Source organism: Pholis gunnellus (assembly GCF_910591455.1).
Source record: "Pholis gunnellus genome assembly, chromosome: 11".
Taxonomy (NCBI): domain Eukaryota; kingdom Metazoa; phylum Chordata; class Actinopteri; order Perciformes; family Pholidae; genus Pholis; species Pholis gunnellus.
Genome location: NC_136538.1, coordinates 12479932 through 12492936, shown reverse-complemented (window position 1 = coordinate 12492936; position 13005 = coordinate 12479932). Strand labels below are relative to the sequence as shown.

The 13005-nt window shown below is 39.3% G+C and overlaps 3 protein-coding genes across 4 annotated transcripts; 2 read left to right on the top strand and 1 right to left on the bottom strand.

The window, feature by feature from the left end:
- Window positions 1-159: 159 nt before the first annotated feature.
- On the bottom strand, window positions 160-1417 carry sprn (shadow of prion protein; the record flags this gene model as incomplete). Its single annotated transcript, XM_079169319.1, has 2 exons — window positions 1341-1417; window positions 160-630 (listed from the first exon to the last, which is right to left on the bottom strand). The coding sequence occupies exon 2, from the start codon at window positions 628-630 to the stop codon at window positions 160-162; it is 471 nt and encodes a 156-aa protein (XP_079025445.1). The 5' UTR covers window positions 1341-1417.
- A 1064-nt stretch (window positions 1418-2481) lies between these two features.
- On the top strand, window positions 2482-6354 carry echs1 (enoyl CoA hydratase, short chain, 1, mitochondrial). The gene is made up of 8 exons (XM_079169492.1): window positions 2482-2619; window positions 3991-4188; window positions 4273-4400; window positions 4657-4756; window positions 4863-4967; window positions 5587-5706; window positions 5807-5874; window positions 5953-6354. Exons 1-8 carry the CDS (start codon window positions 2529-2531, stop codon window positions 6016-6018), a joined length of 876 nt encoding a protein of 291 aa, XP_079025618.1. The 5' UTR covers window positions 2482-2528; the 3' UTR covers window positions 6019-6354.
- Window positions 6355-11354: 5000 nt separating this feature from the next.
- fuom (fucose mutarotase) lies at window positions 11355-13002 on the top strand. 2 transcript variants are annotated; one of them, XM_079169495.1, is made up of 6 exons: window positions 11355-11511; window positions 11765-11833; window positions 11911-11981; window positions 12107-12205; window positions 12295-12368; window positions 12659-13002. In XM_079169495.1, exons 1-6 carry the CDS (start codon window positions 11427-11429, stop codon window positions 12702-12704), a joined length of 444 nt encoding a protein of 147 aa, XP_079025621.1. In that variant the 5' UTR covers window positions 11355-11426; the 3' UTR covers window positions 12705-13002. The 2 variants fall into 2 exon arrangements, with proteins under 2 accessions (XP_079025621.1, XP_079025620.1); XM_079169494.1 differs by having other exon boundaries at window positions 12651-13002.
- The last annotated feature ends 3 nt before the right edge of the window (window positions 13003-13005 follow it).

Below are 13005 nucleotides of genomic sequence, written 5' to 3'. Positions count from 1 at the left end.
AAAACATACAGTACAGAGTTTTTTTTGTAATTGTTGTGTCCTTCCACCACTGGTCTTTCCAGTGCAGGTTCCAGGCCAGTCCTGCACAAGTCAGATCCAGGACAGAAACTCAATCCTAGACTGAATCAGGGATTTATCCGAGAAAAATAAGCTAAACATCTACAGTAGATTGTCCAGTAAAAGTCCATATTTGGGGGAAAATGTTGCAATAATGATAGACACCAGTTGAGCGAGAGAAGATCCATTTAGTGTAGAGCTTGACATTTGTGCATCAAAGTAATTGGTCCTGTTGTAGTAATCCAGCTCGTCATCTGAGCTGTCTGCGTTGCTGCGGCGGTAGGCAGAGGCGTACCATTTATCAGCTGACAATGCCACTGCCACTGCTGCCCCTGCTGCTGCTGCTGCTGCCACCCTCACTGGTGAGGACCGCCCTACCGCCCTGTAGCGAGAGCGGGGCCCCCCGTAGGCGCCTCCTCGGTGACTCCCCGCTGTGGAGCTCCGGGAGTGGGAACCTCGAGAGGAGCCCCGGGACCCTCCACGACCGCCCTTGGACAGCACCGGCTCACAAAGGAAAGCAGAAAGCAGCAGGCAAGTCCAGCATGTCGCGAGCACCTGGTTCATCCCTGACATCTGGGCAGGAAGAATACACAATGGAGCACATAATAGACCTACCTGTGGTGTCACTGCACATTTATCATTTTATTTTGAGTATGTAGCTTTACAACAGAGACTTGTCTTTTGATTTTGGGTGGCAGAACATTTCCACAAACAGCTGCGACCGTGTTTTCTATATTCACTAATCAGTTCTGTATAAAATTCAGAAACATCACCCTAAACTGGTGTGACATATGATCTCAGCAGCACCCGGATTACTAAATGTGACATCTTGTATAGCGTTCAGTATTTCTGTTGACACATTTCTATGTTGCAGATTGCCCCTCTGTGTTGAAGTAGGTCAGTTTAAAAATAAATATGCTCACCAGAGAACATTGCTGTTATAGCTTTCAACATTTACATGAAACATTCCTTTTATGGATGATCATTGAAAAAAAGGCAAACGATGATATATGCTTGTTAAAACCTAATAGGCCATTATCGTTATTATTGAGTTCTAACGGAACCGTGGCAGTCGTCTTTCATGATTTCACGTACGATGATATCAATAAAACGTTTTGAAAATGCATTCATACATGATGTTCATTTCACGGTATTCTCATAAATTAGCCTTTACGCTATTAGAGTAGCTTGCAGGAATTACACCACAGTTTAAAAATAAATGCATTGTATTCATATACACCCACGTCCGCGTTAACCAGTATATCATACTGCTTGCTGCTTACCTTATTTTTGTGTTTTTATCCGTGCTATGTTTTGGCTCTCGGAGGATGAAAGATGAAAAGGGATTGTCACGGACGATGCAGGCTCGTTCATGTAGATGACTGCGAGAACGCGCAGCGCATTCACACAGGCACATCTAGAGAGCATCAAATACTGTGATACAGTCAGATGAGTCAACAGCTTCATATAATCTTATTCTGGATTAAAAACCTTTGATATTACTGTTTTTGTGTACTGACTGATTTATTTCTCCGTCTCCTTTAATCAGGTTAACTTCAAGATAAAATGTTGCTAACGGTGTTATGTTTGGTTTCTCTCAGACATTGTAAAGAAAGGGCCAGCTGTTGATGACCATAATCAATAACTTAATAGCATTCTCACTTAATAGCATTCTCTTATGTTGTGGTTAACACCTATTTTACCAACTATGTGTATTTGTTCATTCTATCAAAATGTTTGGATAGTTTTTAAATGATGCATGATATATATTTTGAACACTTTACCAGGTATTCTAAAAAGGATATTGAGACAATCTTATAATAATGTATATAATTATTAAATTTTAGCAGGATGTGTATTAAACAAATATAAATAATATGTAATAAATATTGTCTGAACTACTTACCCTGGTAAAAACAATAAAATGTTATAGTAACGCATATGAACAAAGCATATTCTATTTAAATTCATTAAAGTGTAGAAGAAGTTTCGTCTGGCTCTGCTCTCTGCAGACACTGATAACCATGCAGAGCTTTAAGACGAATGAAAGGTAAACATGTAAAGTCTCTCAGCTTATGAATAACTGAAAATGAATGATGATTATCATGATGATGGTGATTATGATGACCCTTAAAGCTACTGTGGAAGAGTGCAGTCTTATCACTATTTCTATTATTTATTTATTTATGTTTCCCTTTTAATATGATTTACTTTATTTACAATTATCTTATTTTTGTTATTTTGTTTTGCCTTGTTTTTCAAGAGGTGTTTATTGTAGTTATGGTGCTTTGCCTTGATGCTTGTAAATGTATTATCTTCAATAACAAAAAATACTCCGCGAACACCAGGTGGCGGTAACGCGAGTTTGTTAAACATGCTCGTGAGAAAAAATACCAACAAAGAAGAGGAAGACGCAAACCAAAGGAGCTTCCGGCGATATTGACTGACCACAGCCTGTCGTCCTCACCGTCATGGCTTTCCTCTGCAGAAGTGCGGCTTCACTCCTGAAGTCCTCGAGAGCAGCTCCGTCTGTTGTGTCTGCGGTCCGCCACTACAGCTCAGGTGTGTGTTTAAATACCTGTCCGTGGTCGTGTTGCATGAACAAGTGTCCCCGTTACAATGTCACGCCTGCGTCACTGAATGTGAACTTGCGACGCCTGTGAAGCACACTGCTCGCTGGCTGAGTTTATTTTATTCATCTGTGTTTACTTTGCACTTCAAAACGTTTCAAGATCATTTGTTATCATGTTGTTGACACGAAGATCGTTACCGTGTAAAGGGAAATTACACCCAAAAATGTCATTTTAAAGTTGTGGTTTCTATAACTTTGCACAGCCCAAGATACATTTAATGAATTTTAGCATGATTCATTTTACTTAATATTACTTATTTATGGATTGCAGATACACAAAACATTCTACGGGATAACGTAAAAACGCTTCTTTGTAACGGGTCCAGAGATGTCAAAAGATAACATACATAAAACTAAACAATAATCAAATTATTTCACCATTAATAAAATACAAAACGCCCAAACTAAACCATAACGAGGACATTTGGCTGGCGGGCGGCTGTTAAAAAGTCATTACAAATATTATTACAAAACAAAGAGTCTACTGCAGAGTGCAGTGATGATTTCAGATTAAAGACAAATCCTGGAGCTGCTCCACAGCGGTCAGATGTGAGCAGATATGCACTGATTTACAGCTATAAGACCTTCTGAGGGATAAGAGAGACTTATAGTCATCCATCCGTATATACACCGTAGTGCTGTTCATAGAGGAACAAAGACGCAGTAGCAGCTAGTCGGTCCCTGAGGATATGTACGTAGTAAGGTACAGGTTATGGGGACCAGTACAGAGGTAGGCTATAAAGTGACGAGTGCAGGACGGGTCTTTTATGATGCTCAAGCTCCTGTTTGTGCAGCGTGGGGTCCGGGGACAATTGTTGACAACTTAAGGTACATAACACACATAGGTACGGTATGAATCTGGCGTAAACAGCGTTACTAATCTTAATTAGCTATCAGGCTCTCTTAGGCCGTGACACAAGCTATCAGCTGTTAGAGTTGATCCTTCACCGTTTCTTAAATGATTAACCGAGACTCGCACCACTCTAGAGATCATCACCTGGTTGAAAGTCGACACTGCTCGTGTCAACTCAACAGAACAGTGACACATCGTGCACTGGAGTATATGCAGGTCTAGAAATGCTTTAATTTACAAAAGTCTTTCATATTGTTCTTTTGCTCGCCTTTGGCAGTAATGTTAGTTATAATGTGTCGTTGGCACTGCTGCTAGCTACAGTAGCTAGCAGCAGTGTTATAATAATAAGTGATTTAAAGCCATATTGTCCCTGCTGGTTTTCCATCAGTGTTTCCAGCATAACTGTGAAACGGGTATTAATTCTTCTTAATTCTCTCTCTTCATGCAGGTGGTCAGTATGAGTATATTCTGGTGGAAAAGCGAGGTGAGAAGAGTGATGTGGGTTTCATCCAGTTGAACCGGCCCAAGGCTCTCAACGCGCTGTGTGACGGGCTGATGAGGGAGTTGGGACAGGCCCTGGATGTCTTCGAAGCTGACGGCGATGTCGGAGCGATCGTCATCACCGGCGGTGAAAAGGCCTTTGCCGGTGAGGGAGCAGAGTGTGTTTTCTGGGTTTGTTTACAATTTACAATGATATGTCAGTAGTGAACTCAACTTTTGTGTTTTTCAGCGGGAGCGGACATTAAAGAGATGCAGAATCGAACTTTCCAGGAGTGTTACGGTGGAAACTTCCTGGCTCATTGGAATAGAGTGTCCACAGTGAGGAAGCCTGTGATTGCCGCTGTCAATGGATTTGCTGTGAGTGTCTTTTTTTAAATTTAAGTTCATTTATCTTTTTCATTTTGAGCAATAGAGGTATTTCCAACAGATAAAGGAAAACATTCTGCAAACATCACATTAACATTACAATAAAAACCCTTTGAAGCAAGAAAAGAATGAATTAAGAAAACATTATATCCAGTGTTTTCTCAGGATGCACCAAATATAAACGAGGTGTGAATCAATGAAGAGAGTCACTAGTCACTGTTTCCTACTATATATTCTGTTGCTTCAGCTCGGTGGAGGCTGTGAGCTGGCGATGATGTGTGACATCATCTACGCTGGAGAGAAGGCGCAGTTCGGCCAACCAGAGATCCTGTTGGGGACCATTCCTGGTAAAGACTCATTAGTATCCGCTTTCCTTCCTGTTCAGACTTGACTTCCTTATACCACGGTTACCAGATTCTTGCTTTGGAGTTCACGATGTCTGTCTACCTGCAGGGGCGGGAGGCACCCAGCGGCTGACCCGGGCGGTGGGCAAATCCCTGGCTATGGAGATGGTACTCACAGGAGACCGAATTAATGCACAAAATGCCCAGCAATCAGGTAACAGTGTTTAAAGTACATTCACTTGTATCGCACTTAACTACAATTTTGAGGCACTCAGGCTTGACTGAGTTGCTTTATTTTTAAAGTTACTTTTTGAGTTACTTTATTTTTAAAGTTACTTTTTTACTAGAGAAAAGAAACTGCACCCAGCATCTTTTTCCTGAGGGTTAAGTTGGGGTTTGTTTTAGCCGTGTCTGTCCATCCAAAACTTTATATTTCGGACACACACTATCATGACAAAAACCGAAACGCCCATTTGTGGGAGCAGATGGGCCGGACACACGCTGAATGTGGCTTGTGAGTGTTGTGTGTGTGCCTTTTATTACCGTACGCAGATTGAGTGGTGACAAGCTGATCTATAAAAAGTAGGAAGCAGACATTCTCCGTTTGGTGCTCATGGTGTAAAAACGATGTAAAACAAATGGATAGTTGCCCAAATAGATAATAAAAAGCATAGAAGTGGTGCTAGTCTACCATACAACGGTGATATGTTGTCAACATATTGTAGAAACACAAAGGCCTTTTACATTAGACTCTACCACTGTGTGTTCCTAATAAACTGATATGTCTTTATATATTTATTATACTTAATTCAGTAGCTTTTTCTGTTTCTCAGGTTTGGTGAGTAAAATTTATCCGGTGGACCAGTTGGTGTCTGAAGCCGTTAAATGTGGAGAGAAAATTGCCGCCAACTCCAAACTGGTCTCTGCTATGGCTAAAGAGGCTGTTAATGCAGGTGTGTGCATTTTGTTTCTATTTATATGTTGAATATCGTTAAACGTACTAAACTGAATGCATTTGAACTCGTTTGACTTGTTTCCTCTGTGTGATTGCAGCTTTTGAACTGACTTTGGCTGAGGGTAATCGTTTGGAAAAGCGCTTATTCCACTCTACCTTTGCTACAGTGAGTACAGTGACGGGGGGGTTGACTCTGAGTTTTGACAGTCCAGTCATGATGTGTGTGTCTGGTTTTCCCCCGCAGGATGATCGTAAAGAAGGCATGAGCGCATTTGTTGAGAAGAGGAAGGCCATTTTCCAGGATAATTAGAAAAGAGCAGACCAGGAGCTCGACCAAGAACACAAAATTCCCCGTTATCAGCGGGTCATTTGATGCACAAAAAAACCTGATTGTAGTGGAACAAACAAGATGTTATCGGGAATTGGCACTGAGTGATTGCAGTGAAGCTCTGCCTGCTGAGGTTTGCAGTCTGAACACAGGAGTGCTGGAGGGTTTGTATGTGAATACTGTGTGATAACTCTGCCAGTGTGTAAAAGGTGGAATTGGTACTTGTACTGACTTTTCATTTTCACTATCAAATGTTTGTCTGCATTTTGTAGGCGATTTATTTCTCTGTACATTTTACAAATAAATCTCTCAAATGGTTTTCAGTACAGTAATTGAGGCATGAACACAAATATAGGGCGAACATTTCACTCAAATCCATCCATCTGGGTTTACTTTAGTCCTGTGTTCACGGAGCTCACTCTGTTTTTAAAGGCTTTTAGCCTCCTGCGTGGTCAATATTTAAAACTGCTCTCTTTGAGGTTTGTCCCCGGTTAACTCCCGTTATTTCCCCATTTTTTTTAGAAAAGATTATTGAAAAGCAACTTTTTCAAAAACTGAAACTGCACAGGGTGTTTAACAGGGACCCATTCTAGCCTCCATGTACATTCTGTCACTAGATTATCAGGGTCAGAACTATCTGAACATGCATGTCATGTAAAAACAAGTTATAGTATGTTAAAAAAAGTCTTTTAAAAGTTTTATAATAGGATGTGAAAAAAGGCAAGACGCAGTATAGTATGTTATCGTATTGTATGTCCAAAAAAATTTTTTAAAGTTATGATGGCCTTTTTGTTTTACCTTACTATGTTATACTTGTCATTGAATACTAAACAGACATATTTAGGGCATACTATACTTTGACATTTTCATTACACTATTATTTAATGGAAGTAGCATTAAAGACATTAGAACCTTCCTTTCCACACATTTCTAATAGTAGGTGATACAAATAATTGCATATAATTCACATTGTCACTCAGAAATGTCCTGGTTTCAGAGGCTGATCTCTTTTAATTAAACAAACATTTCAGTAAATACTGTCAGCTACACATCTGAAACTGGGAAAACCTGACTCAAGTTACCAGTGTATTCAGTTCACCCAGCATTCAATCGATGTGTCAGCCTACTTCACATCACTAGATGGGGCTCTTCTTCTGATACTCAAAGGCACAGAAACTGGTCAGAGGATGAATTCAGTGGGACTGACTGTTGTCGACTCGTACCTGGTCGTAGGTTGGTATCTAATGTAAACACCTAAGCTCCAGGGCATTGCTCTGCTCCTCTACAACATGCAAGTGAACATGATTGATGTTGAATAAAAGCAGGGGTGAAATCCAATGACCTTGCGGATGTGATGTCATAAATAGGGGCGGGACAATCTTCAAACAGGAAGTACCCCTTGTGAAGCCCTATGGTGGAGCCCACTCAAAGGGCAACGAGAACAGATTTAGACAAGATGGATGTTAAATGTGTCACAAATAAATCAATGTAGCCTACCTGATTGTTATCAAATGATGCAATAACATTGTGAAAATGCATTAAACGCAATCTCTCGTCATCCAACTTCAGGACATGTTTCTACAGTGGGACGGCATATATGTTCAATTTAGAAAATATACATTAAGAAAAATTAAATGTATTTTTGTGTTTAGTGTTTGTAGCTGTAATGCAGCAACTGCGTTTTGTTTTGCGATCAAATTCAAAACCATGTCATGATTGGTCAGTTAGCTTAGCCTACTGCTTAACAAACTTACTGCTTAAAATCACACTGACATCAAAAATAACATGGCGTATTTGTTTACATACCAGTTACTTGTGTGCCAATAGTATAAATAGATTTCTAAATGCAGTGTATTTTTAAAAATCTGAAATTATTTGACACAAGGAAAACTGACAATTTCCTTTTGAATTCAATATCTGAAAATCATCTTCCAATTTAAAAATAGTGGTGATTTCAAAATGCTATAGGCGTGATAGGTCCCACACTATATCCACCCAATGCAGATGAGCACTACATTTAGTGAAACTTAGTGTAAAGTGACAGTTATAAGGTAAAAAAAATAGATAACTTGTCAGATACAGCTGTTTGTAATAAGATGTGAAAATATATTCATACCAAATTAACTTGTGATTTCTTTACTTAAAATAACAGGCCAAAAATGTGTCACAGTGCAGGTTTTTGCAGCATCAAATATCCCAAAAGCTCGATTTTAAGATCTTATAACCAATGGGCTTTTAACAAAATGTCGGTGAAGGTGATTATTTCAGTAAAATTAGACTTATTCATGTAGTGCCTATACTTTTAGCAGCAAAGAAAACACCTTAAAAAATACTCATGTCTCAACGTATACGCCTATCTGTGTAGAAAGAATAGCCATACAGATAAGCTATTAAGTCTCACGCATATTGACTAAAAAAATAAAACGATGATTTTGACTTGGTAAAAAAACAAAAACACCAGAACAAATTTGGTTAGTGAGCGCTTTCTTATGCCGCTCCAATCATCGCAAGGCACCTTTTTTTCTCTCTCTGATCTTCACACGGCGGCGCCTCATATATTCACAAGGCCATGGCCTAATTGATTTTTATTTTCATTCAATATTCCCCTGGAGCTTGCTTTCTTGTCAGCCCCCTGGAACCAAACTTTTAAAAGGAGAAGAAAAAAAACTCGTCTTCTCACTCCGCGGGGAAGCACAAAAGTCTGCAGAGAGGGCCCGAAAAGAAGCTCCTCTTTGAGACCACCGAAAGGTCAAAATAATAAATGTAGACTCAATTGAGGCTCTCCACACTGATAAAGGGGGCAAAACGTTACATTTTGGCAGTGCAGACCCTCATAGCGTGATAAACTCATTTAAAGCAGCCGGAATAAAGAGAGAGCAGCATGGTTCCAGAGAGGGAGAAAGGGGCTTTCATGCTGGCAGACAGGCCTGGCTCCTGCATGGGCCTTTTCTCCGGTTTAGCAATGTCTCTTCTCTCTCATATTCTTTAACTGCACCGCCTCTGTGCCACTCAGTCATGGTGGATTTAACTGGGTTTTTTTTTTTTACATCCAAATCATTTTTATATTTGTATTGATCTATGCATAGACTATACCAATGTGAGCCTATATACGCTTATAATTATTTTCAAAGCAAAGCCAGTCAAAAAGTGATTTCGAATCAAGAAAGCACATTTATCCGAGGCTACAAACGTGTAATGACTTTTATAAATAGCTCTATCCATAAACCACTGAGGGCAGAACGATGAAAACTTGTTTCGGACGAGTGGTAAAAAATAAACTATGTCTATAGTGCTATTTTTGGATTTGGCGATCCATTTATTCACCGATTGATATGCGCTCACCGTGGCATTATAGCAGCATTGTTCGAGCTCTGTCTCCACGCTCTCAGGCCAACATGTTGTCACGGTCAAAAAGATGTTTGCATACCGTTGGTTTCGCCCACCTGATCCTCATCACCTGTATGGAGTTTACATATACTTGCACTTCCTGCATTGACGCTCCACCCTGTGTTAAATGTCAGAACTGCATGTACATTCACTTTAGGTTATGGTTGAGGATTAAATTAAACGAACAAAAATAAGGCCCCAACAAAAGTAAATAAGCTCAGTGTGATGTGGGCTGATTCCTTCCTGCACAATTAGCACAAAATACATAACATTTTGGAGTTCAGCATTACACAGAACATCTCCTAGATAAATAATAAGAGGATAAAGCAAAATGCATTGTAGGTCTGGTCTGCAATGCAGAAATATTATGAACATGCAGCTAATATTTACAGATTAAAAAACAGCAATAAAGCTTCCAACATGGATCTCCTGTTTATTATTAACAGCAGCTGTATAAGGATTGTGAATTCAGGCTATAAAACCACAAGCCTGCACTGCTCAATGACCTGATTTTTATGAAAGCCATTTTTATAAGCAGATCTTTTGCTTTTTACTTCTTTTTTTCGGGACCTGCGGTCATGGAAAGAATTCCTCAGCACTTTTCTGCCATCCAGCTGAGAGTTTCACAGATGAAACAGGCAGGGTGGATTTCATCTGACAAATATTTTCATTATCTCACATTCTTGGCACCAGGGACCGTGTCGGAATAACACGTTCACCGGTGTCTGCTTTAAATTATGCCCACCCAAGGGTGTCAGAAACAACACAGACCGAAAAATAACCAACATTGCAGTTTGTTGGACTAATGACAAAACCCTATTTTATAGCTTCCATGTGATTAGATAACTTTTAGTCAGTTGCAGCAACTTAACATATTTAGAAATAATTCATTGAATACATAACATAAATATAAGCCATAGTTCAGATATGTACAAAATGAAAATAGCTAAAATATGTATTTATGTTAAAACCTGGGATTTCGAACAGACAACGGTGTTTGAGTGATGATTTAAACCAATTATAAAGTGTTGCACTTCTGATATACAGTCTATGGTGCCGCAGGGATGACGTATTTTTGTAGTTCAACCCCGGAAATTAGCGTCGCATATGGGATTTTTGATTATTGCAGACAATAAACTCTGGGGCAACAAAGTGTTTATGATAATTTCACGTTTTTTCAGCAAGATAATCTTCACAAATTAACACCTCTTTCATGATTTTTGAAGCGTGAATGCAATTAGCAAGTAAAAAGGTAACATTGGGCGGTAAACAAACTACACCACCATTGTATGAGCGCAAATATACACAAACAGGCTGTAAAGGCGGACTAACCGGCATTATGACGTGTTAAAGTCTCATTTTGCAACTTGTTAACAACCGACTTTTTTAAGACACATAAAAGCTTCAATTGACAAGCAGGGTATTACTGACATATTTATGTTGTAGAACAAAACGGTAAAATATCTTCCACAGACCTTTCAGGAATCTAACCAAAAAGACATTGTTCAATTCCCAAAATGACAATAAGAAGTTTTACATTCTACCGTTGTTATGGCATTTATGTTGGTACAGTATTTAATAGTTTTTATGTACAGTTCAAAATCTTTACAAAAAGACTTTTGCCACAATATAAAATAAAGTAATTAAAGCGTCTCTCAATTGCAGGGAGTAATATTATATTAAGCCAGCTGGTAGATGAGTTTTATTCTTGAAAAATGATTTGCAGAAACCTGCAATTAACACTATTTATGTATTTTTTCCAACGCTTCAAGTTGTCTAAATGTAAGAAGTTAGTTGCCTCAAACGTTGTGATTTAACCTCTATTAATGATAAATCGGTCAAGAAACAAGTAAATAATTTAGGCATCCTAGTGGCCAAATAACCAGAAGTGCAAACATGCTGCGCATGCTCGCACGTCTTACCTAAACGAAACCGGAAGTAATGCAGAGCGATTGCTCTCGCGTCGCCTCATTACCAGTTCTATCTTCTCTGTGGCTGCCAGTATGGTCGTACTGAAAGGAATCCCCTCAATTGTATCTCCTGATCTGCTGTATGCTCTCGCTAAAATGGGCCACGGGGATGAACTGGGTATGATATTTAATGACGTACACATAACCATGGTCGTCTCTCGCTGGCTGCGCTTGCAGTGATAGCCTATAACGCGTGTATATAGTAACTGTAGGGCAGAAGGCTAATCCAAGTTTAAGTCAACACCAGTGTAAAGAGTGACAGAGCAGGACTCACTGCACCATTAACCTGTAAACTGGCAAACTCCTCAATGTAACATGCTGCAGTTCATGCAGTCATCCTCTGACTCAGTGTTTTTCTTTCTTTTTTTCAGTTCTTGCGGATGCAAATTTTCCAGCATCTTCCATTTGTGCTTGTGGTCCAAAAGAGATAAGAGCTGATGGTAGGTACATGTATATATTTGTAAATAAAAATGTTATCGAGTGTATGTATTTATAACTGCTTTCGATCTTAATGTAGGTTTGGGAATACCACGGCTTCTGGAGGCCATTTTGAAGCTGCTGCCCCTGGACACCTATGTCCCTTCTCCGGTACAGGACCCATGAATCCTAAATTAAAACTGATTGATGTCTTGTGGATGGCAATAAGGATATTTTCTGTAGGCTACTTTTGTTGTCTTTTTAATTCATTTGTTGAATCTGTGCTGCTTCCAAAGGCTGCAGTCATGGATCTGGTAGACAGTGACAGACTGAGCGGTTTAGCTGTCCCTGTGTGGGACACCTACACAATGCTCCTGGGTCAGGCGGGGTCTCAGGTAAAAGGGCGTGTCTAATAATTAATGACCTCAGTAAGTAACACACAGTAACTTTGACCCTTTGTGTGTTGATTTTTGCTTTCATATAGTCTCCTCTTGAGAAGGTGGAGAGGTTTGCTTTCTATGAGCGAGCTAAGAAAGCCTACGCTGTTGTGGCAACAGGGTGTGTATTTCTCTGCCTTCATTTGATTTTTGTACCTGAATGTTTCATTCTGTGTCTGCGAAATGACAAAAGCATGTGTCACTTTGTAAAAGTTAAGTTTTACTAGCCTGATGACTGAATTGCCATTTTGTTTCACTTGATTCACTCTGCAAGTCATTTGAATACTTGGAGATTAGGATTTGCACAACGTCATGTTTTAAACTCTTTAAAAAAAAGACTGTCTATATCAAATATGTCTTTAAAGATACAGATGATATTGTTTCCTCTGCTCTGTCTGCACAGGGAAACAGCTCTGTATGGGAATCTGATACTGAAGAAAGGGGTCATTCCTGCTAAGCTGCTGCAGTGACACACACACACACACACCATTAAAGTGATGATGATGATGTAATAATTTCAGCCACAAATGAAATTATTTCTAGTGAAAATAGGAGAAGGTGAATATTTTTGCATACAACTTATTTTCAATTTTATTCAGTTTATAATTCAAAACCTAGTATGTTCTTGTTAATATTTGATAATACTGTAAAATATGATCAGATTTATCTCCAGTTCACATGTAGCAGAAATGATTTTGTATTTTTGTAATTATCGTCTGTTTTGGACCAATAAATAAAACACATGAAGCCTTTGATGC